The 24,714-nt window shown below is 42.7% G+C and overlaps 1 protein-coding gene across 1 annotated transcript in view; it reads right to left on the bottom strand.

Annotated features, from left to right (window-relative positions):
* LOC129827456 (cationic amino acid transporter 2-like) overlaps positions 1 to 24,714 on the bottom strand; it is a 33,015-nt gene that overhangs the window by 6,291 nt on the left and 2,010 nt on the right. The window contains exons 2-9 of the mRNA XM_055888331.1: positions 23,625 to 23,830; positions 22,547 to 22,718; positions 20,016 to 20,217; positions 12,231 to 12,386; positions 11,957 to 12,122; positions 7,843 to 7,979; positions 7,203 to 7,425; positions 6,711 to 6,847 (exon numbers count right to left, since the gene is read on the bottom strand). Of these exons, the coding sequence (XP_055744306.1) occupies positions 6,711 to 6,847; positions 7,203 to 7,425; positions 7,843 to 7,979; positions 11,957 to 12,122; positions 12,231 to 12,386; positions 20,016 to 20,217; positions 22,547 to 22,714 (1,189 nt within the window). The 5' untranslated portion in view covers positions 22,715 to 22,718; positions 23,625 to 23,830. The remainder of the gene's footprint in view (positions 1 to 6,710; positions 6,848 to 7,202; positions 7,426 to 7,842; positions 7,980 to 11,956; positions 12,123 to 12,230; positions 12,387 to 20,015; positions 20,218 to 22,546; positions 22,719 to 23,624; positions 23,831 to 24,714) is intronic.

Below are 24,714 nucleotides of genomic sequence, written 5' to 3'. Positions count from 1 at the left end.
AACACAGTGTGTCTAAACTCTGGTGTCCAAACACCCAGCGCGCCCTAGACTTTCTGTCTGAGGACAAATTAGGCTCACCTAGCCACATAATAATACACACAGGCACAAACGACCTGAGAGCACAGCAGGAAAGGGTGGCCACAGCACTGAAGGGAGTGATTGAAAAAGCTTCTTCTACTTTCCCCAACGCACAAGTGGTTATCTCCACCCTGCTAGCACGAAAAGACTTCCACCCTGCTACAATACAGCGGGTAAACGCAAGCATTTCCCGTGACTGTGCCTCAAAACCAAATGTCTTTCTGGCCCACCACTCCACCCTGGACTTGAACAGCCTCTATGACCAGGTCCACCTCTACAAGGCAGCAGTGCCCACCTTTGCCCGGACTCTAAAGGACATCGCTCTCAAACGCAGCCCCCACACTTCACACAGGAGCAACAGATCAATAGACACCCCACCCAGACCAGCGAGACACCCTCCAAGACCTTCAGGACCACCCCAATCCACAAAAGTGGAGACAAATTTGACCCCAATAACTACCGTGGAATATGCGTCAACAGTAACCTTGGTAAAATACTCTGCATTATCATTAACAGCAGACTCGTACATTTCCTCAATGAACACAATGTACTGAGCAAATGTCAAATTGGCTTTTTACCAAATTACCGTACAACAGACCATGTATTCACCCTACACACCCTAATTGACAACCAAACAAACCAAAACAAAGGCAAAGTCTTCTCATGCTTTGTTGATTTCAAAAAAGCCTTCGACTCAATTTGGCATGAGGGTCTGCTATACAAATTGATGGAAAGTCGTGTTGGAGGTAAAACATACGACATTATAAAATCCATGTACACAAACAACAAGTGTGCGGTTAAAATTGGCAAAAAACACACATTTCTTCACACAGGGTCGTGGGGTGAGACAGGGATGCAGCTTAAGCCCCGCCCTCTTCAACATATATATCAACGAATTGGCGCGGGCACTAGAACAGTCTGCAGCACCCGGTCTCACCCTACTAGAATCCGAAGTCAAATGTCTACTGTTTGCTGATGATCTCGTGCTTCTGTCACCAACCAAGGAGGGACTACAGCAGCACCTAGATCTTCTGCACAGATTCTGTCAGACCTGGGCCCTGACAGTAAATCTCAGTAAGACCAAAATAATGGTGTTCCAAAAAAGGTCCAGTCGCCAGGACCACAAATTCCATCTAGACACCGTTGCCCTAGAGCACACAAAAAACTATACATACCTCGGCCTAAACATCAGCACCACAGGTAACTTCCACAAAGCTGTGAACGATCTGAGAGACAAGGCAAGAAGGGCATTCTATGCCATCAAAAGGAACATAAATTTCAACATACCAATTAGGATCTGGCTAAAAATACTTGAATCTGTCATAGAGCCCATTGCCCTTTATGGTTGTGAGGTCTGGGGTCCGCTCACCAACCAAGATTTCACAAAATGGGACAAACACCAAATTGAGACTCTGCATGCAGAATTCTGCAAAAATATCCTCCGTGTACAACATAGAACACCAAATAATGCATGCAGAGCAGAATTAGGCCGATACCCACTAATTATCAAAATCCAGAAAAGAGCCGTTAACCTCTAACGAACCTCTACCCCGGACCCCCCCCCCCCCCCCCCCACACACACACTGATTAGCATCGCTAGCATAGCGTCACAATTAAATAGTAGCATCTAAATATCATTAAATCACAAGTCCAAGACACCTAATGAAAGATACAGATCTTGTGAATAAAGCCACCATTTCAGATTTTTAAAATGTTTTAGAGGGAAGACACAATATGTAAATCTATTAGCTAAACACGTTAGCAAAAATCACCATTTTTCTTTGTCCACCATTTTCTCTCAACACCAGTAGCCATCACCAATTCGGCTAAACTAAGATATTGATAGCCACTAACCAAGAAAAAACCTCATCAGATGACAGTCTGATAACCTATCCTATACCATAAATATGTTTTGTTAGAAAAATTTGCATATTTCAGGTAGATATCATAGTTTACAATTGCACCCACCGTCACAAATGGACTAGAATAAATACATAGAGCAACGTGTATTACCTAATTACTAATCATCAAACATTCGTAAAAATACACAGCATACACTAATCGAAAGACACAGATCCTGTGAATACAGACAATATTTCAGATTTTCTAAGTGTCTTACAGCGAAAACACAATAAATCGTTATATTAGCATACCACATACGCAAACGTTACCTGAGCACTGATTCTAGCCAAAGAGAGCGATATCGTATCATCGCCAAAATATATAAATTTTTTCACTAACCTTCTCAGAATTCTTCAGATGACACTCCTGTAACATCATATTACAACATACATATACAGTTTGTTCGAAAATGTGCATATGTAGCCACCAAAATCATGGTTAGACAATGACAAAAGTAGCACAGCTGGTCAGAAAATGTTGTGCACCATATTAGACAGTGATCTAGTCTTATACATAAACACTCATAAACTTGACTAAAAATATAGGGTGGACAGCGATTGATAGACAATTTAATTCTTAATACAATCGCGGAATTACATTTTTTGAATTATCCTTACTTTTCAATACAGGTTGCGCCAAGCAAAGCTACATCTAACAAAATGGCAGAACGTGCGTTTGACATTTTTCTACAGAACAACGATTTATCATCTTAAATATTTCTTACTATGAGGCGATCTTCCATCAGATTCTTGGGCAATGAATCCTTTCTTTGGTCTAATCTTCTTTTGGTCGAAAGATGTCCACTTGCCCGTCGAAATGCCCACTAACGTACGACCGGGACCCCGAAACGTGCCCGGAGCTTCAAAGTCTATTACAAAGCAATGCCTCAAAATCGCACTAAACGGATATAAATTGCTATAAAACGGTTTAAATTAACTACATTATGATGTTTCTAACACCTATAACGAGTAAAAACATGACCGACGCTATATTACTGGCTAAAACAAGACTTGGAAAAAGGCCAGTCAGATATCCTTCTTGCGTTGAGCGCAGACTCCAAAGGAATCCTACTTCCGGTCTTTGGTCATTTATAGAGCCTGTGATTGCGCAATCGACTCCATTCAAATTGTCATCACTTACTGACATCTAGAGGAAGGCGTGGGCAGTGTTTGTATCTCATAGGATTAACAGAGACTTTAAAAACTGATCTGGAACCAGAGGCCAAGATGTCTAAATCTCACACACTGGGAGGAAAAGTGCTGTAGAATGAGTTCTGTTTCACTCAGAGACATAATTCAAACGGCTATAGAAACTAGAGAGTGTTTTCTATCCAATAATAACAATAATATGCATATTGTACAAGCAATAATTGAGTACTAGGCAGTTTAATCTGTAGAGTTAATTATGCTAATGCAAAATAGCACCCCCTATAGTTGCAAGAAGTTAAATTCTACAACCACCTAAAAGGAAGCGATTCCCAAACCTTGCATAACAAAGCCATCACCTACAGAGAGATGAACCTGGAGAAGAGTCCCCTAAGCAAGCTGGTCCTGGGGCTCTGTTCACAAACACAAACACACCCCACAGAGCCCCAGGACAACAACACAATTAGACCCAACCAAATCATGAGAAAACAAAAAGATAATTACTTGACACATTGGAAAGAATTAATAAAAAAACAGAGCAAACTAGAATGCTATTTGGCCCTAAACAGAGAGTACACAGTGGCAGAATACCTGACCACTGTGACTGACCCAAACTTAAGGAAAGCTTTGACTATGTACAGACTCAGTGAGCATAGCCTTGCCATTGAGAAAGGCCGCCGTAGGCAGACATGGCTCTCAAGAGAAGACAGGCTATGTGCACACTGCCCACAAAAGGAGGTGGAAACTGAGCTGCACTTTCTAACCTCCTGCCCAATGTATGACCATATTAAAGACACATATTTCCCTCAGATACACAGATCCACAAAGAATTCGAAAACAAATCCAATTTTGATAAACTCCCATATCTACTGGGTGAAATTCCACAGTGTGCCATCACAGCAGCAAGATTTGTGACCTGTTGTCACAAGAAAAGGGCAACCAGTGAAGAACAAACAGCATTGTAAATACAACCCATATTTATGGCTATTTATTTTAACCTGTGTGCTTTAACCATTCGTACATTGCTACAACACTGTACATATATATAATATGACATTTGTAATGTTTTTATTGTTTTGAAACTTCTGTATGTGTAATGTTTACTGTTAATTTGTATTGTTTGTTTCACTTTTGTGTATTGCTACCTCACTTGCTTTGGCAATGTTAACACATGTTTCCCATGCCAATAAAGCCCCTTGAATTGAATTGAATTGAATTGAATTGAGAGAGATAGAGAGGGATGGAGTGTTACCTGCTACGACCCCGGAGGAGATGGTAGAGAGAGAGATAGAGAGGGATGGGGTGTTACCTGCTACGACCCTGGAGGAGAGGGTAGAGAGAGAGATAAAGAGGGATGGAGTGTTACCTGCTACGACCCCGGAGGAGAAGGTAGAGAGAGAGATAGAGAGGGATGGGGTGTTACCTGCTACGACCCCGGAGGAGAAGGTAGAGAGAGAGATAGAGAGGGATGGGGTGTTACCTGCTACGACCCCGGAGGAGAAGGTAGAGAGAGATAGAGAGGGATGGAGTGTTACCTGCTACGACCCCGGAGGAGAGGGTAGAGAGAGAGAGATAGAGAGGGATGGAGTGTTACCTGCTACGACCCCGGAGGAGAAGGTAGAGAGAGAGATAGAGAGGGATGGAGTGTTACCTGTTACGACCCTGGAGGAGATGGTAGAGAGAGAGATAGAGAGGGATGGAGTGTTACCTGCTACGACCCCGGAGGAGAAGGTAGAGAGAGAGATAGAGAGGGATGGGGTGTTACCTGCTACGACCCTGGAGGAGAAGGTAGAGAGAGAGATAGAGAGGGATGGAGTGTTACCTGCTACGACCCTGGAGGAGATGGTAGAGAGAGAGAGATAGAGAGGGATGGAGTGTTACCTGCTACGACCCCGGAGGAGAAGGTAGAGAGAGCGATAGAGAGGGATGGAGTGTTACCTGCTACGACCCTGGAGGAGATGGTAGAGAGAGAGATAGAGAGGGATGGGGTGTTACCTGCTACGACCCTGGAGGAGAAGGTAGAGAGAGATAGAGAGGGATGGAGTGTTACCTGCTACGACCCCGGAGGAGAAGGTAGAGAGAGCGATAGAGAGGGATGGAGTGTTACCTGCTACGACCCTGGAGGAGATGGTAGAGAGAGAGATAGAGAGGGATGGGGTGTTACCTGCTACGACCCCGGAGGAGAGGGTAGAGAGAGAGAGATAGAGAGGGATGGAGTGTTACCTGCTACGACCCCGGAGGAGAAGGTAGAGAGAGAGATAGAGAGGGATGGAGTGTTACCTGTTACGACCCTGGAGGAGAAGGTAGAGAGAGAGATAGAGAGGGATGGAGTGTTACCTGCTACGACCCCGGAGGAGAGGGTAGAGAGAGATAGAGAGGGATGGGGTGTTACCTGCTACGACCCCGGAGGAGATGGTAGAGAGAGAGATAGAGAGGGATGGAGTGTTACCTGCTACGACCCTGGAGGAGAGGGTAGAGAGAGATAGAGAGGGATGGGGTGTTACCTGCTACGACCCCGGAGGAGATGGTAGAGAGAGAGATAGAGAGGGATGGAGTGTTACCTGCTACGACCCTGGAGGAGATGGTAGAGAGAGAGATAGAGAGGGATGGAGTGTTACCTGCTACGACCCTGGAGGAGAAGGTAGAGAGAGAGATAGAGAGGGATGGAGTGTTACCTGCTACGACCCCGGAGGAGAAGGTAGAGAGATAGAGATAGAGAGGGATGGGGTGTTACCTGCTACGACCCCGGAGGAGATGGTAGAGAGAGAGATAGAGAGGGATGGGGTGTTACCTGCTACGACCCCGGAGGAGAAGGTAGAGAGAGAGATAGAGAGGGATGGAGTGTTACCTGCTACGACCCTGGAGGAGATGGTAGAGAGAGAGATAGAGAGGGATGGAGTGTTACCTGCTACGACCCCGGAGGAGATGGTAGAGAGAGAGATAGAGAGGGATGGAGTGTTACCTGCTACGACCCTGGAGGAGAGGGTAGAGAGAGATAGAGAGGGATGGGGTGTTACCTGCTACGACCCCGGAGGAGATGGTAGAGAGAGAGATAGAGAGGGATGGAGTGTTACCTGCTACGACCCTGGAGGAGATGGTAGAGAGAGAGATAGAGAGGGATGGGGTGTTACCTGCTACGACCCCGGAGGAGAAGGTAGAGAGAGAGATAGAGAGGGATGGAGTGTTACCTGCTACGACCCTGGAGGAGATGGTAGAGAGAGAGATAGAGAGGGATGGGGTGTTACCTGCTACGATCCCGGAGGAGATGGTAGAGAGAGAGATAGAGAGGGATGGAGTGTTACCTGCTACGACCCCGGAGGAGATGGTAGAGAGAGAGATAGAGAGGGATGGAGTGTTACCTGCTACGACCCCGGAGGAGATGGTAGAGAGAGAGATAGAGAGGGATGGGGTGTTACCTGCTACGACCCCGGAGGAGATGGTAGAGAGAGAGATAGACAGGGATGGGGTGTTACCTGCTACGACCCCAGAGGAGAAGGTAGAGAGAGAGATAGAGATGGATGGAGTGTTACCTGCTACGACCCCGGAGGAGAGGGTAGAGAGAGATAGAGAGGGATGGGGTGTTACCTGCTATGACCCCGGAGGAGATGGTAGCGATGACAGGACTTTGTCTGGCGCTGACCTTACTGAGGGGCTTGAAGAGGAGGCCATCTCTGGCCATAGCAAACAGTACGCGGGGCATAGGGAACATGGAACCCAACAGACTGTATAGGAGACAGACACAGAGAGCCATCAGACATGTTACAGTCTCAGGTTTATGCCCTAAATGGCACCCTATTCCCTATATAGTGCACTACTTTTGACCAGGGCCAATAGGGTAGTGCACTATAAAGGGATAAGGGTGCCGTTTGTCATTCAGACTCAGCACAGGACCACGTTACAATCTCAGCAAAACAGCTAGAACAACAGAATACAAGGCCACATTTACAAAGCATTTGCAACCTGGTAACTATGGTTAATCTATTTTTAGAATGGAGACAGACAGACAGACAGACAGACAGACTGTAATGAAGCCTGGTGACATCATTGACCAGGGACTTCCCGTGTTCTCCTACCTACCTGGTGGAGAGCGCGCAGAGCGAGCCGACAGCCACCACATACTTGGCGGGCCCCCAGCCAATGTACTCGAAGGCCACGGGCAGTGGGCTGTTAACATTCAGCATGTAGTAGGGCATGATCAGAGTGAGGGCCGCCGACACGGCGAAGTAGGCCAGGAAACAGATGAGGAGAGACACCACGATGCCCAGCGGGATGGACTTCTGAGGGTTCTTCACCTCCTCACCTGGAGAGAGACATTGAATGAATGAATGAAGAGCTGTCAATCAATCAGTCCATCAGTCGATTGGCCAGTCAGTCGATTGGTCAATCAGTCGATTGGCCAGTCAGTCGATTGGTCAATCAGTCGATCAATCAGCCAATATCGATCAAGCAAGCAAGCAAAGTTTAATCATGAAGAATATCGACTGTTACAATATGCCTCAACATTCACCCCAAAAAGTATTCTGAGTAGAGTAGACATTACCTAAGATCCTGTATGGACAAAGCTTGGAGAAGCGCCTGGCTTTATCAGCGTTTGTGTAGGATGGAAATGTGTCTGACGTATATAGGTTAGTGTGTCTGTGCATGTTCACAGATCAAAGCAGGTAGAGGCCTACTTGTTGTGCAGGTAGGCCTACTTGTTGTGCAGGTAGAGGCCTACTTGTTGTGGCGATGCAGTCGAAGCCTACGAAGGCGTAGAAACAGGTAGCGGCTCCAGAGATTGTCCCGTCGAAACCGTACGGGAAGAACCCTCCATCCCCATATATACTGGTCACGTTGACTGTAGAGGTTAGGTTCCTGGAGAGGTCACAATACAAGACAAATATACTGGTCACGTTGACTGTAGAGGTTAGGTTCCTGGAGAGGTCACAATACAGGACATATATACTGGTCACGTTGACTGTAGAGGCTAGGTTCCTGGACAGGTCACAATACAAGACATATATACTGGTCACGTTGACTATAGAGGCTAGGTTCCTGGAGAGGTCACAATACAAGACAAATATACTGGTCACGTTGACTGTAGAGGTTAGGTTCCTGGAGAGGTCACAATACAAGACAAATATACTGGTCACGTTGACTGTAGAGGTTAGGTTCCTGGAGAGGTCACAATACAGGACAAATATACTGGTCACGTTGACTATAGAGGCTAGGTTCCTGGAGAGGTCACAATACAGGACAAATATACTGGTCACGTTGACTGTAGAGGCTAGGTTCCTGGAGAGGTCACAATACAAGACAAATATACTGGTCACGTTGACTGTAGAGGCTAGGTTCCTGGAGAGATCACAATACAAGACATATATACTGGTCACGTTGACTGTAGAGGCTAGGTTCCTGGAGAGGTCACAATACAGGACAAATATACTGGTCACGTTGACTGTAGAGATTAGGTTCGTGGAGAGGTCACAATACAAGACATATATACTGGTCACGTTGACTGTAGAGGCTAGGTTCCTGAACAGGTCACAATATAGGAAATGTTTGCAAATTTATGAGAGATATAACAGAAATACCTTATTTACACAAGTATTCAGACCCTTTGCAATAAAACTCAAAATTGAGCTCAGGTGCATCCTGTTTCCATTGATGTATCGTTGAGATGTTTCTACAACTTGATTGGAGTCCACCTGTGGTAAATTCTATTGATTGGACATCACTTGGAAAGGCACACACCTGTCTATAAAAGGTCCCACAGTTGACAGTGCATGTCAGAGCAAAAACCAAGCCATGAGGTCGAAGGAATTGTCCGTAGAGCTCAGAGACAGGATTGTGTCGAGGCACAGATCTGGGGAAGGGTACAAAAACATTTCTGCAGCATTGAAGGTCCCCAAGAACACAGTGGCCTCCACCATTCTTAAATGGAAGAAGTTTGGAATCTTCCTACAGCTGGCTGCCCGGCCAAACTGAGCAATCAGAGGAGAAGGGCCTTGGTCATGGAGGTGTCCAAGAACCCAACGGTCACTCTGACAGAGCTCTAGAGTTCCTCTGTGGAGGTGGGAGAACCTTCAAGGACAACCCTCTCTGCAGCATTCGACCAATCAGGCCTTTATGGTAGAGTGGCCAGATGGAATCCACTCCTCAGTAAAAGGCACATGACAGCCCGCTTGGAGTTTGCCAAAAGGCACCTAAAGGACTCTCAGACCATGAGAAACAAGATTCTCTGGCCTGATGAAAACAAGATTGAACTCTTTGGCCTGAATGCCAAGCCTCACGTCTGGAGGAAACCTGGCACCATCCCTACGGGGAAGCATGGGGGTGGCATCATCATGCTATGGGGATGTTTTTCAGCGGCAGGGACTGGGAGACTAGTCAGGATCGAGGGAAAGATGAACGGAGCAAAGTACAGAGAGATCCTTGATGAAAACCTGCTCCAGAGCGCTCAGGACCTCAGACTGGGGGCGAAGGTTCACCTTCCAACAGGACAATGACCCTAAGCACACAGCCAAGACAACGCAGGTGTGGCTTCGGGACATGTCTCTGAATGTCCTTGAGTGGCCCAGCCAGAGCCCGGACTTTAACCCGATCTAACATTTCTGGAGAGACCTGAAAATAGCTGTGCAGCAACGCTCCCCATCCAACGTGACAGAGCTTGAGATAATCTGCAGAGAAGAATGGGAGAAACTCCCCAAATACAGGTGTGCCAAGCTTGTAGCGTCATACACAAGAAGACTCAAGTAAAGGGTCTGAATACTTATGTAAATGTGATATTTAGGTTTTCATTTCAAATAACTTAGCAAGCATTTCTAAAAACCTGTTTTTGCTTTGTCATTATTATTGTGTTGGGTATTGTGTGTAGATTGATGAGGGAAATAAAACTATTTAATCAATTTTAGAATTAGGCTGTAACGTAACAAAGTGTGGAAAAAGTCAAGGGGTCTGAATACTTTCCGAAGGCACTAACTGTGGAGGTTAGGTTCCTGGAGAGGTCACAATATAGGACATACAGTTGAAGTCGGAAATTTACATACACCTTAGCCAAACACATTTAAACTCGGTTTTTCACAATTCCTGACATTAAATCATTGTAAAAATTCTCTGTTTTAGGTCAGTTAGGATCACCACTTTATTTTAAGAATGTGAAATGTCAGAATAATAGGGGGAGAATGATTTATTTAGCTTTTATTTCTTTCATCACATTCCCAGTGGGTCAGAAGTTTAAAATACTCAATTAGTATTTGGTAGCATTGCCTTTAAATTGTTTAACTTGGGTCAAACATTTTGCGTAGCCATCCACAAGCTTTCCACAATAAATTGGGTGAATTTTGGCCCATTCCTCCTGACAGAGCTGTTGTAACTGAGTCAGGTTTGTAGGCCTCCTTGCTTGCACACGCTTTTTCAGTTCTGCCCACACATTTTCTATAGGATTGAGGTCAGGGCTTTGTGATGACCACTCCAATACCTTGACTTTGTTGTCCTTAAGCCATTTTGCCACAACTTTGGAAGTATGCTTGGGGTCATTGTCCATTTGGAAGACCCATTTGCGACCAAGCTTTAACTTCCTGACTGATGTCTTGAGATGTTGCTTCAATATATCCACGTAATTTTCCCCCCTTATGATGCCATCTATTTTGTGAAGTGCACCAGTCCCTCCTGCAGCAAAGCACCCCCACAACATGATGCTGCCACCCCCGTGGTTCACGGTTGGGATGGTGTTCTTCAGCTTGCAAGCCTCCCCATTTTTACTCCAAACATAACGATGGTCATTATGGACAAAGTTCTATTTTTGTTTCATCAGATCAGAGGACATTTCTCCAAAAAGTACGATCTTTGTCCCCATGTGCAGTTGCAAACCGTAGTCTGACTTTTTTATGGCGGTTTTGGAGCAGTGGCTTCTTCCTTGCTGAGCGGCCTTTCAGGTTATGTCGATATATGACTTGTTTTACTGTGGATATAGATACTTTTGTACCTGTTTCCTCCAGCATCTTCACAAGGTCCTTTGCTGTTGTTCTGGGATTGATTTGCACTTTTCGCACCAAAGTACATTCATCTCTAGGAGACAGAACGCGTCTCCTTTGTACTATTGTTTGTACAGATGAAAGTGGTACCTTCAGGCGTTTGAAAATTGCTCCCAAGGATGAACCAGACTTGTGGAGGTCTGCAATTTGTTTTCTGAGGTCTTGGCTGATTTCTTTTGATTTTCCCATGATGTCAAGCAAAGAGGCACTGAGTTTGAAGGTAGGCCTTGAAATACATCCACAGGTACACCTCCAATTGACTCAAATTATGTAAATTAGCCTATCAGAAGCTTATAAAGCCATGACATCATTTTCTGTAATTGTCCAAGCTGTTTAAAGGCACAGTCAACTTAGTGTATGTAAACTTCTGACCCACTGGAATTGTGATACAGTGAGTTATAAGTGAAATAATCTGTCTGTAAACAATTGTTGGAAAAATTACTTGTGTCATGCACAAACTAGATGTCCTAACCGACTTGCCAAAATTATAGTTTGTTAACAAGAAATGTGTGGTGTGGTTGAAAAACGAGTTTTAATGACTCCAACCTAAGTGTGTGTAAACTTCCAACTTCAACTGTATACATATATATATATATACATATAGGGTTGCAAAATTCTTGTAACTTTCCCAATCTTCCCTGGTTTCCCAGAAACCTCTGTTGAATAATTCACGCTAATATTTCCTGCTAATACCACGGCTAAAACACGCTCACACACTTTTGCCAGTAGAAATGTGTTCAACAACCACTAAAGTTTCTAGCAAGTTTGGTATGATGAAGGATATCTCATGTATTGTAATCAAACATGGTTGCATACTGAAATTCCGCTGTAGCGTTGATGAGCACCTCCTGACTGATGTGCCAGTTCCCGATGTCTCCCTTGGCAAAGCCCGCTACAATGACAAACAGAAGGACCAGGATGTTGACGGCCGTGAAGATCTTGTTGACTATTGCCGATTCCTGGACACCAAAGGCCAGCAGACCTTCACAGGACAGAAACACGTGAAACATCATTACCAGACAGTTTTAATGTCTCTATGTTGTTTAACGAACCAGTGAATAAATCAGTCAATCAATCTGATTTAGTTTACCTGCCAGGAGCATAATGAGCCCAGCAGCAAAGAAGTCTGGGTATTCTGCGAGGCCCGGGAGGCCCATGTAAAGGTTTTCTTTAAAGAAATTCCCCATGACGTTGCCGATGAGGTCATCAAAGGTTCCGCTCCATGCCCTCGCCACACTGGACGTCCCTGACAGGATAATGACGAGAGGAGATTAGCCATGTGACAATAGATGGATCAATCAACCCTTTACACTGGTGGGAATTGGCCTTTATGGATAGGGCTAAATTAAAATGTTTCTTACAGAAGACACATGAAAAGCATATGCGTAACCATGGTAGCAATTGAAAGGGAACAGTTTAGAGATGATATGAAAATTATTAGACCAAAGGTGAGGGGACACAACAGTTCACCTGACACAAGACTGAATCCAAACATTAAACTGTTGATTTTAATGCGCATTTTACATTTACTGTACTTTTCGCCACATTTGTTGACAACGAAATCTGAAAATAGTCTGGATACATTCAGTAACATGATAAGAATATTCCTGGAAAATGTGGGGTAGGTGCAACATAAGACAAGAAAATTACAAGGGTTTGAGTGAGAGGAATAGCTGGTGTCTCCAAGTGGCCACGCATGTCCACAGTTTCTAAGTAATTATAGTTTTCAACTAACTATAAGGTGCTTTTTTAGAGCTCTCCTACTGTAGCTTTGCCATTGGGTATCTAGAGCAGGCAGATGAGTAGTTGTTTTGTTGGAACACAACCCTGCATCCCAGTCATCACACAATTACTGTTCTTGTTTATGAGGTCCAAAAAACTGCCCATTATACATCGCAATCTGGTGGGCATGATTTGAAAGCTTGTTCTCTTGCCAACATGACTAGCTGAGTTATAAAATACGATCTTAGATTGCTTTCACAAGGCAATTCAGAGAAACAGATCATCATTTTGGTGCGGTTCAGAACATTCCAGGGTATGACACAATGTCAAACAATAAACATATTGATCATACATGTTGACACTGTATATGACATGAGTTTTAGGATATTTAAAAAGTGCCCATTTGGACTCAGGGGTGTAATGATGTCAAAGCGGTATTTATTATAATCCTCAACGTCTCATCTTTCATTAAATCCTTTTAATTTACAGAATTTCCCTCAACTCAGACAGATTTTCTTTTTGCAAAAGTTGCCCAATTAGCAGGAGGAAATGGGGGAAAACGTCTTGTTGCATGTCAGTCAAAACCTTATTCAGCGCAGTACAGCCCACTACGTTCAGCGCAGTACGGCCCACTACGTTCAGCGCAGTACGGCCCACTACGTTCAGCGCAGTACGGCCCACTACGTTCAGCGCAGTACGGCCCACTACGTTCAGCGCAGTACGGCCCACTACGTTCAGCGCAGTACGGCCCACTACGTTCAGCGCAGTACGGCCCACCACGTTCAGCGCAGTACGGCCCACCACGTTCAGCGCAGTACAGCCCACTACGTTCAGCGCAGTACAGCCCACTACGTTCAGCGCAGTACAGCCCACTACGTTCAGCGCAGCACAGCCCACTACGTTCCAATTGAGCCGTTTTTCATCTTCAACCCATATACGGATACATGTGTAAAGTGCTCCACTGTAAATCCATCAATCAGTACTCATCGTTTTATCACGCAGTGTCATACAGATGGGGCGGAAGGTAGCCTAGTGGTTCGAGCGTTGGATCCCCGAGCTGACAAGGTACAAAATCTGTCATTCTGCCCCTGAACAAGGCAGTTTAACCCAGTGTTCCTAGGCCGTCATTGAAAATAAGAATTTGTTCTTAATTGACTTGCCTAGTTAAATAAAGGTTTTAAAAAAACATCCCTGAGAAGATTACGATAAGAGTAGAGAGTTCATTTTGAATCATCATTTTACTGTATTGTGTCATATCGTACATACCCAGAGCGCAGAGAGCGCCCTAGAGGGGTAGATATGAATGTGATTGGTTAAGTTTAGGCAATAAATGTGATTGGTTAACCTTAGGTAAATGACTCCAACTATCTAGACTCTTAATTATCAGTTAATTTAACTGCCGTTGTTTTTAAGAGCACAGTAGCACCTCCTGGTTGAAACTCCAGATGAGCTTTAATGCCATACAACTCTCCTTCCGTGGCCTCCAACTGCTCTTAAATGCAAGTCAAACTAAATGCATGCTCTTCAACCGGTCGCTGCCCGCACCTGCCCACCCGTCCAACATCACTACTCTGGACGGTTCTGACCTAGAATATGCGGACAACTACAAATACCTAGGTGTCTGGTTAGACTGTAAACTCTCCTTCCAGACTCACATTAAGCATCTCCAATCCAAAATTAAATCTAGAATCGGCTTCCTATTTTGCAAAAAAGCATCCTTCACTCATGCTGCCAAACACACTGTAATGAAACAGGCAGGGAGCAGGTCTCAAACCATCGACCTTCTAGCCCGAAGTCCAGCGCGCTATCGACTGTGCCAATATGTTTGTCGACATCCCCGCTTATAAACCCAGGGTCTTTACAATACCCTCGTAAAACTGACTATCCTTCCGATTCTTGACTTTGGCGATGTAATTTACAAAATAGCCTACAACACTCTACTGAGCAAATTGGTTGCAGTCTATCACAGTGCCCAAATCACTGAAGCTGGAGACTCATATCTCCCTCACTAACTTTAAGCACCAGCTGTCAGAGCAGCTCACAGATCACTGCACCTGTAAATAGTCCATCTGTCAGGCCCTGACCTTAGAGAGCCTTTTTATTCTCTATTTTGGTTAGGTCAGGGTGTGACTAGGGTGGGTACTCTAGTTTTTGTATTTCTATGTTGGCCTGGTATGGTTCCCAATCAGAGGCAGCTGTCTGTCGTTGTCTCTGATTGGGGATCATATTTAGGCAGCCTTTCCACCTGTTGTGTGTGGGATCTTGTTTTTGTATTGTTGCTTTTTAGCCCTACAAAGCTGCACGTTTCGTTTGTTACTCTTTCTTGTTTTGTGCCGGTTATCATAAATAAAAAATTATTAACCTACCCCACACTGCATCTTGGTCCGACCATCCTTCCAACAACAATCGTTACACCATCCAACTACCTCATCCCCATTTTTTGTTGCTCCTTTGCACCCCAGTATCTCTACTTGCACATTCATCTTCTGCACATCTACCACTCCAGTGATTAAATTGCTAAATTGTATTTTTTTCGCCACTATGGCCTATTTATTGCCTTACCTCCCTTATCCTACCTCATAGATGTAACTCTGTGTTGTTGTTTGTGTCGCACTGCTTTGCTTTATCTTGGCCAGGTCGCAGTTGTAAATGAGAACTTGTTCTCAACTAGTCTACCTGGTTAAATAAAGGTGAAATTAAAATATAAATAAAAACTGCTGTTCAAATTCTGTCTCTCTCTCTCTCTTTCTCGCTCTGCCTCTCAATTCAAATCAATTTAAGGGCTTTATTGGCATGGGAAACATACAGTACATACATACATACATACATACATACATACATACATACATACTGTACATATACATATCTTAAAAAATATATATTTCCTTTATTACCCTCTAACCCTACCCCCCCTCCCCAAATTGGAGTAAACTAGTGGACAACAACACGTAGGCCTGTATTTTGAGCTTATACATACTATATACATTTTATGGATGCAGTCTATTTTACAAGAGTTTTATTTGGTTTGTTTTTAACTCCTGTCCTTCCTCTACACTCAACCTCTCCCATCTATTTCTGATCCGGTTTGATTTATATTTATCATATCTTTCAAACTGTGCTCTTTCAAAAGAGTTCTTAACCTATATGCGTTTTTACGAACACAGTATGTTTTACATTAGTTATCTTGTTATTAGTTGTTATTAGTCCCAACCTTCAGCTCCATTCAACCCCTTACATTTATCTCTTAACATCATCCATATTGGATTTATATTTGCCAAATATTTTTTTAACTGTGCTGTGATGTTTCACAAAAGTCATATTCTCATTCTTTGTACAGATTGTTAATTGAAAATAAACACTACTGCTAAAAGTATTATTATATTATTGATCGATTGACTATGACTTCTCAGATCACCCAGTAGTGCTATCTGCAGAGTTAGCTACAGGTAAATATTGCAATTCTTCAACCATTTCTGAATCTGCGACCAAAAACAAGCTACATATAGACATTACCAAAACAAATGATCTAATTATTCTGCCTCTTCGCAGCAAAATCTGCAGAGCGGAGAAGATTGTATCCCCCATATAACTAACATTCTGTTGGCTGAAAGAATTCCGAATAATTATTTAAATTGAAAAATGTGAAGTTTGCGCATCAGTTCATAAAACCATGTGCCGTGGAATCGGTAGGTCAAAAATCTCTTCCCAACTATTTTGCCATCTATATGGTACTGTTGATAAAACAGTTAATGGAGAATTGAGATCAAGTTGAGACACTGGACAAGGTGGATAATGTTATATTTAAAGGCAGTTTATTAAATGGTAAAAATATCTGGCAAAGCGTGCCGCACGGTCTTGTTCGTTCAGCTCGTATCGAAGCATCAGAAAAAGAGACCCTAAACATATTTTACAGTTCATTATACAGCAAATGGAAGTAGGTTGAATCTGGTAGTCTGGCCTTCTGATTGGTCACTCTGGGTCGTGGGTAGTCCTGTTCGGGCCTGGTGTCGACGTTCCGTTGGCTCTCAACATGGTTCTTTGTCTTAAAGCAGGGGTGTCAAACTCATTCCACGGAGGGCCTAGTGTCTGCAGGTTTTTGTTTTTTCCTTTCAATAAAGCCCTAGACAACCAGGTGTGGGGAGTTCCTAACTAATTAGTGATGTTAATTCATCAATCAAGTACAAGGGAGGAGCGAAAACCCGCAGACACTCGGCCCTCCGTGGAATGAGTTTGACACCTGTGTCTTAAAGTCTCATCCTTGAATATGATGTGTGTGGGTTTGTTTTTAGCAGGGGCCTTTTCATGGGGGAGGGGTGTGTGTGTGGGTCTGTGGCTGTTATCTGATGAGAACAACATGTGTGGGGAAAAAGAGGGGGATGGGTGCCTGTTGTGTCAAGTATAGCTTGTGTTGAGAAGTTGTTAAAACAAGTTTCCAGTATCTACTACAATTTCTTACAGTACTGCTATCAAATTTTTGGTCCTTAAATGAAACTGGTATATATTTTTATTTATCACAATTCTCTTTAACCAATGATGGTCTTTAACGCAGGGCCGACAGACAAGTTCCTTACCTTTTCCCCCTTCCACTTTCCTCATCCATTCTTTGAGGTAATGCTGCAATTAGTTGGTTGTAATTTTGGGTAGAGCAGACATTTCCATATCTTTTAGTTAGCTGTGTCACGAATCCCGCCGAGGATGGTGCCTCTTCTTGTTCGGGCGGCGCTCGGCGTCGCCGGCCTACTAGCTGCCATCGATTCTTTTCTTTTTGTTTCTGTTAGTTTGGGCTGATTGGGTGCACCTGTTTTGAGTTTAGTTTGGTGGGTAGGCCATTTAAGGGTAGGTAGCCCGCTGGCTGTTGTGCGGGCTTGTTTTCTGTTATGTTGGTGTTGGATTGTGAAGTGGATTTTGTTATGTTCTCGGAACAGTTTAGTCCGGTGTTTTTGGACTTATCTTTTCATGCGCCCGTGTGTTTTAGGGCATGATCGTTTTCCCTGTGTATTGGAAAATAAATCCACGTTCCTTAAACCTGCTCTCTGCGCTTGACTTCATCCACCCAGTACTCCTAGTAGCTCTGACAAGCTGCATGTATGACATAACTCCACCAGTGGTCTTTATGATATCATTTACAAAGATTATACCTTTTATTGTTTTTTTATTTAATTTAACCATTATTTAACTAGGCAAGTTAGTTGAGAACAAATTCTTATTTACAATGACGGCCTATCAAAAGGCAAAAGGCCTCCTAATATATTTGAGTTTAACCACAATATTTGTTGTATTATTTGTTCTGTCTTTTTTGGTGGATTAAACTGAAATTGCAACCGACTTTCTATAGTTTATATTTATAGCGATATTTGGAGGATGATTTCCTTTTCAAATAACTGAAGTGAGAGGTCTAATGCTTCAGTATTTAATGATTTCTGCCCTCCGAATTCATATTCATTATATAAATTAGGCCCGTTTAATTTTGTCTGGCCGTTCCAAATAAAGTGCAATATTTTTTTCTCATATAATTTAAAAAGCAGGTCGCTAGGTGTAAGCAAGACCATAAGACAATAGGTAAACTAGGATATGACTAAAGAGTTAATCAGGGTAAACTGGGATATGACTAAAGAGTTAATCAGGGTAAACTGGGATATGACTAAAGAGTTAATCAGGGTAAACTGGGATATGACTAAAGAGTTAATCAGGGTAAACTGGGATATGACTAAAGAGTTAAACAGGGTAAACTGGGATATGACTAAAGAGTTAATCAGGGTAAACTGGGATATGACTAAAGAGTTCATCAGGGTGATTTTTCCACAAATGGACAGGTATTTTCCTTTCCATGGTAGCAAGATCTTATCTATTTTTGCAAACTTTTTCTTAAAATGTATTGTAGTGAGATCGTTTCTTTCTTTCAGGATATGTATACCGAGTATGTCCACATCACCATCAGACCATTTTATTGGTAAACTACACGGTAATGTAAAAGTAGTATTTTCGTGTGATCCAATACATAATATAGTTCACGGATCATAATTTGGTTGTAATCCAGAGAGCTTAGAAAAAGTATCTAGATCCTTTATGAGGCCGTGGAGGGATTCTAATTGTGGATTTAAAAGAAAACATGAATCATCAGCGTACAATGACACCTTTGTTGATAAGCCACAGATTTCTAATCCCTTAATATTATTGTTGGATCTAATTTTAACAGCTAACATTTAGATGGCCACAATAAATACATATGCCGATAGTGGACAACCTTGTTTTACTCCTCTTGACAGTTTAAAACTTTCTGAGAAGTAACCATTCTTTACTCTTTTACACCAAGGTTACTACACATGATTTTAACCCATTTTATTAGAGATTCTCCAAAATGTAAATGTTCCAGGCATTTATATATAAACTCCAGTCGTACTTAATCAAAAGCCTTTTTAAAGTCCGCTATGAAGAGCAGGACTGGTTTTCTAGATTTTTCATATTGCTTTTTTGTTTCCAGTACCTGCCTTATATTATCTTCAATGTGCCGTCCATGTAAAAAAAAACTGTCTGATTAGAATGAATAATGTCCGACAAAACCTTTTAAATTCTATACATTTTTCTAGAATTTTTGCATCACAACACTGAAGTGTAAAGGGTCTACAATTCTTTAAATGGACTGGATCTTTATATTTGGACTGGATCTTTATATTTCTCACTTTGTATCCTTGCATGATTCTTGCCATTCTCCTTTGACCTCTCTCATCAACAAGCTATTTTCACCCACAGGACTGCCTCTGACTGGATGTTTTGTGTCTGTTGCGTCATTCTTGGTAAACCCTAGACACTGTCGTGTGTGAAAAGCTCAGGAGGACGGCTGTTTCTGAGATACTGAGTCCGGCACGCCTGGCACCGACGATCATACCATTATCAAAGTCGCTTAGGTCACACGTTTTGCCCATTCTAACGTTCAATCGATCAGTAACTGAATGCCTCGATGCCCGTCTGCTGCGCTTTATATAGGAAGCCACAGCCACGTGACTGTCTATAGGAGCGATCCATTTTCGTGAACGGGGTGGCGTACCTAATAAACTGGCCTGTGAGTGTAGATCAGATAGGAATAGTTCACTCCCAAAATCACAGTTAGGAAAACTCCTGAAGCAGAATGAAGTAGTATGCAGTTGTATCTTACCTATGACGTAGGACAGCAACAGATTCCATCCGGTAATAAATGCCAGTAGCTCTCCCACCGTCACATAGCTGTACAGATACGCAGACCCCGTTTTGGGGACGCGGGCCCCGAACTCAGCGTAGCACAAGCCGGCAAAGATGGAGGCCACGGCAGCGATGAAGAAGGATATGATGATGCTGGGACCTGACGACGTCCTAGCAACCTAATAGATATGGATAATCAATTCAATTGATTTTATAAATCCCTTTTTATATCAGCAGTTTCCAGATACCCGGCCAAAACCCTAAAGAGCAAGCAATACAGATGCAGAAGCCCAGTGGCTAGGGAAATGTCACGTAGGTCGTAATGTGAAAGAGAGGAGGACCAAGGCGCAGCGTGAAGTGAATACATTCTTCTCTATTTATTTAACGAAAACGAAGAACACTCAAACAAACTTACAAAACAACAAACGAACGTGACGCTATAATATAAACAAGTGCAGACACAGGCAACTTACACATAGACAATAACCCACAACCCACAATACAAAACAGGCTACCTAAATATGGTTCCCAATCAGAGACAACGCAAAACACCTGTCTCTGATTGAGAACCATATCAGGCCAAACACATAGAAATAGACAAACCAGACATACAACATAGAATGCCCACTCAGATCCCACCCTGACCAAACAAAACATAAAACATACAAAGCAAACTATGGTCAGGGCAGGACAGGAAACTCCCTAAAATATTATAGAACTGTCCGGACACTGTTTTTGCGATTTCACTTATTTTTTTAACTTACCCCAACCAGCAATTCACTTCCTCATCCTCATTGTGCATTATATACAATTTAATGTGTACACCATTTGGTGACCTGCATCATTATACTGAGAGCGTTTTACATATTTGGTTATTTCTGGAGCATTTGTTCATGTTTTTTCAGAGCACCCATACTGCACAGCGAGAATGAGGAAGTGAATCACTGGTTGGGGTAAGTTTCTCAAAAACAAATGAAATCACAACCTTTTACGCTGCTATTCTCTGTTTATCATCTATGCATAGTCACTTTAACTCTACCTATATGTATTGTACCTATTACCTCAATTACCTCGACCGGTGCCCCCGCACATTACCGCTACCCCCTGTATATAGCCTCGCTATTGTTATTTTACTGCTGTTCTTCAATTATTTGTTCATTTTATTTCAAATTTTTTACTTATCTATTTTTTTACTTAACACTTGTTTTTCTTAAAACTGTATTGTTGGTTCCAGGATTGTAAGCATTTCCCTGTAAGGTCTAAACCTGTTGTATTCGGCGCTTGTGACAAATACAATTTGACATCAGAGGGCAGCATCACACCAACTTCCTGGAATGGCCTACGCCTTAAAGTTGGCAGTTGTGTCTAAATAAAAACACTGTTTTTAACCCTTAAGTGTTCTTACTGTATTTATAAGGTTCTAAAATAGTTGGAGTACATCTTTAAATATATTCAACCATTATCTTGTAAGATGGATGTCACGCCCCCCCCAGGCGTCAAACCTACGATGGATCGAAATCTCTATATGTTATATGTACACAGTACCAGTCAAAAGTTTGGACACACCTACTCATTCAGGGGTTTTTCTTTATTTTTACTATTTTCTACATTGTAGAATAATAGCGAAGAAATCAAAACTATGAAATAACACATACGGAATCATGTATTAGCCAAAAAAAGTGTTAAACAATTCAAAATATATTTTATATTTGAGATTCTTCAAAGTAGCCACTCTTTGCCTTGATGACAGCTTTGCCCACTCTTGAATGAATCTACATATCTGCCAAATGTGGTGTTTTTATCACAAACTGAATGATTATTATGCTTCACTATAGTTTATAGTTACGTAAAAGTGTTACATTAAAATGTTAGCTTAAAGTGTTACGATAAAGTGTTACGTTAAATTGTTATGTTAAAATGTTACATTAAAGTGTTACATTAAAGCATTACATTAAAGCAATACATTAAAGCGTTACATTAAATTGTTGCGTTAAAATGTTACATTAAAGTGTTACATATGGCTAAGTGTTAAAGTGTTAAAAAGTGTTGACAGGTAAAGGTGAAAAAATTTAAAAGGATAAATGCAACAATCAGATATGTATCCATATATCACCCCCTAGGTACTCCCCACCCCCTAGGTACTCCCCACCCCCAGGGTACTCCCCACCCCCTAGGTACTCCCCACCCCCAGGGTACTCCCCACCCCCTAGGTAATCCCCACCCCCTAGGTAATCCCCACCCCCTAGGTACTCCCCACCCCCTGGGTACTCCCCACCCCCAGGGTACTCCCCACCCCCAGGGTACTCCCCACCCCCTAGGTAATCCCCACCCCCTAGGTAATCCCCACCCCTAGGTAATCCCCGCCCCCTAGGTAATCCCCGCCCCCTAGGTAATCCCCACCCCCTAGGTACTCCCCACCCCCTAGGTAATCCCCACCCCCAGGGCCAAAGAAGTCAACAGTGTTAAGTTAAAATAAATGAGTTAACTAAGAAGAAGTTGTATCCATACCTCTCCAGAGAGAACGTAAACCCCTGCCCCCAGGGTACTCCCCACCCCTAGGGCCACCAGGTCCAGGGTGGTCAGACAGCGGTTGAAAGTGGACTCCTCTCCCTCGGGCTCCAGAGGTTTTCTCCTGGACAGGCTCCGTACAAAGGAGCTCAATGAGTGGCAGGTCATCCTTCTACTAGGGTCAGGGTCAGGGGTTAGGGGTTGGGGGAGGAAGAGAGGGGGGATGTAATGAGAGAAGGTAGAGAGAGAAAAGGGGATCAGTGGGGGGGGGGGGGTCACCCCTAACACCGAATCATTCCTGACTACATGATGTTCAAGAACATTACTTTCTAATAAGTTCAAAAGTTACATTGAAGAAAATACCTTTAAAACTGTCTGTCTTTACCACAGTTTGAAAGATCAGCAGTATAATATCAGAAACATTATCAATAACCTTGATCAGTTTCCATGTATTTCATGAAGTCTTCTATATGCAAACCGTGCTCTTTGTAAATCCACGGTAAAATCCATAAGCTACTTTATGGATTGTCCCTATCAGTAACATTCTTACACAAGGCTCGCTAACTCCAAAAGTTCAGCACCACTGAGTGACAAGTTTGCATTCTTCTTTTAAAATGGCCCAAAATCACTATCATTAATCTACCAAATATGAAATACATAAAGATTTGTTTGTCTGCTTATCTGTTAGTGAGTGATTCCCTGCTACAGAGCTGTGCTGTGTATAGGAGAGACAATTGATCGTGTTGATTATTCCTTCCTTCAATCACTTAATTATTTTATGCCTCCTCCTTTATCACCTGCCTGACAGAAGATTTCTGTTGCTTGTCGTTTTTCTCCTGATGCCCACTGGCTCTATAACTACGCCCTAACCTGCTACATGACTCATGACTCTAGCCAAAACTTAACTTGACAACTTTTATCCATGGGATAAAACTAAATGAGTCAAGGATGTAAGGAAATATTTACAGTATGTCATGTAAATGTTACATGTTATCTAAACAGATATGTCATATAAAAACATGTATTAGGAATGTAGTATCTAATAACAGGTGTGTGAATCAATAGAATGTGTACTCACCTCACGATAGAAGTTCCATGTTGTTATGTGTTCTGAGACGGAACATTAAGAATCAGAGACATTCCATTCAGCTCTCTCTCTCTCTCGCTCTCGCTCTCGCTCTCGCTCTCTCTCTCTCTCTCTCTCTCTCTCTCTCTCTCTCTCTCTCTCTCTCTCTCTCTCTCTCTCTCCACTGGGTGTTCGGTAGGGCCACTGCTCCCTCCTTCCTTACATTGGAGAGGACAAAAACAGAGGGGGAAGAATAAACCACAGAATGATCCGCGAGCTAAATGCCACTATCTCGATGGAGAATATATACAGTGGGGTATGAAATGATTGACACACTGTTTAAAGATGAGCAAAAATGAATGTATAAAATATGTAAATAATTCAAATACTGAGCTATATTGTATGCTCCAAACATTTTGGAAATTATTTTATTTTATACTAATACAATTGGTCAGAGAAAGAGATTTTGTTTAACTATAAATATTTGTTTTTCTCAAAAAGGTAGGGTCAACATTTTTTTTCAATTTCTCACTTTGCGATAATAACGCCACCGATTTTGAACCCTTTTTGAGAAACAAAAATATGACTTGTTAAACAAAATCTATTTCTCTGAGCAATTTGTATTCGTATATAATAATACAAATTCCAAAAATGTTTTAGCATACGATGTACATGTAACTGCCAAAATAAAGGAAACACCAACATAAAGTTTTTTAATAAGGTGTTGGGGGCACCACGAGCCAGAACAGCTTCAATGCACCTTTAGATTCAATGCATAGATTCTACAAGTGTCTGGAACTCGAATTCTTCCATGAGAAATTCCATCATTTGGTGTTTTGTTGATGGTGGATAACTGTCTCAGGATCACACCAGAATCTCCCCTTAAGTGTTCAATTGGGTTGAGATCTGGTGACTGAGACTGCCATGGCATATGGGTTTACATCGTTTTCATGCTCATCAACCCGTTCAGTGACCTCAAGTGCCCTGTGGATGGGGGCATTGTCATCCTATGGGGGCATAGCCAGAGTAGCCAAAATAATGGACTGCCCAGTATTGTTATACATGACCCTAAGCATTATGGGATGTTAATTCCTTTATGAAA

This window comes from Salvelinus fontinalis, chromosome 29 (genome assembly GCF_029448725.1).
Source record: "Salvelinus fontinalis isolate EN_2023a chromosome 29, ASM2944872v1, whole genome shotgun sequence".
NCBI lineage: Eukaryota > Metazoa > Chordata > Actinopteri > Salmoniformes > Salmonidae > Salvelinus > Salvelinus fontinalis.
The sequence above is the reverse complement of the archived record's forward strand: the minus strand, read 5'-3'. Positions and strand labels throughout refer to the sequence as shown.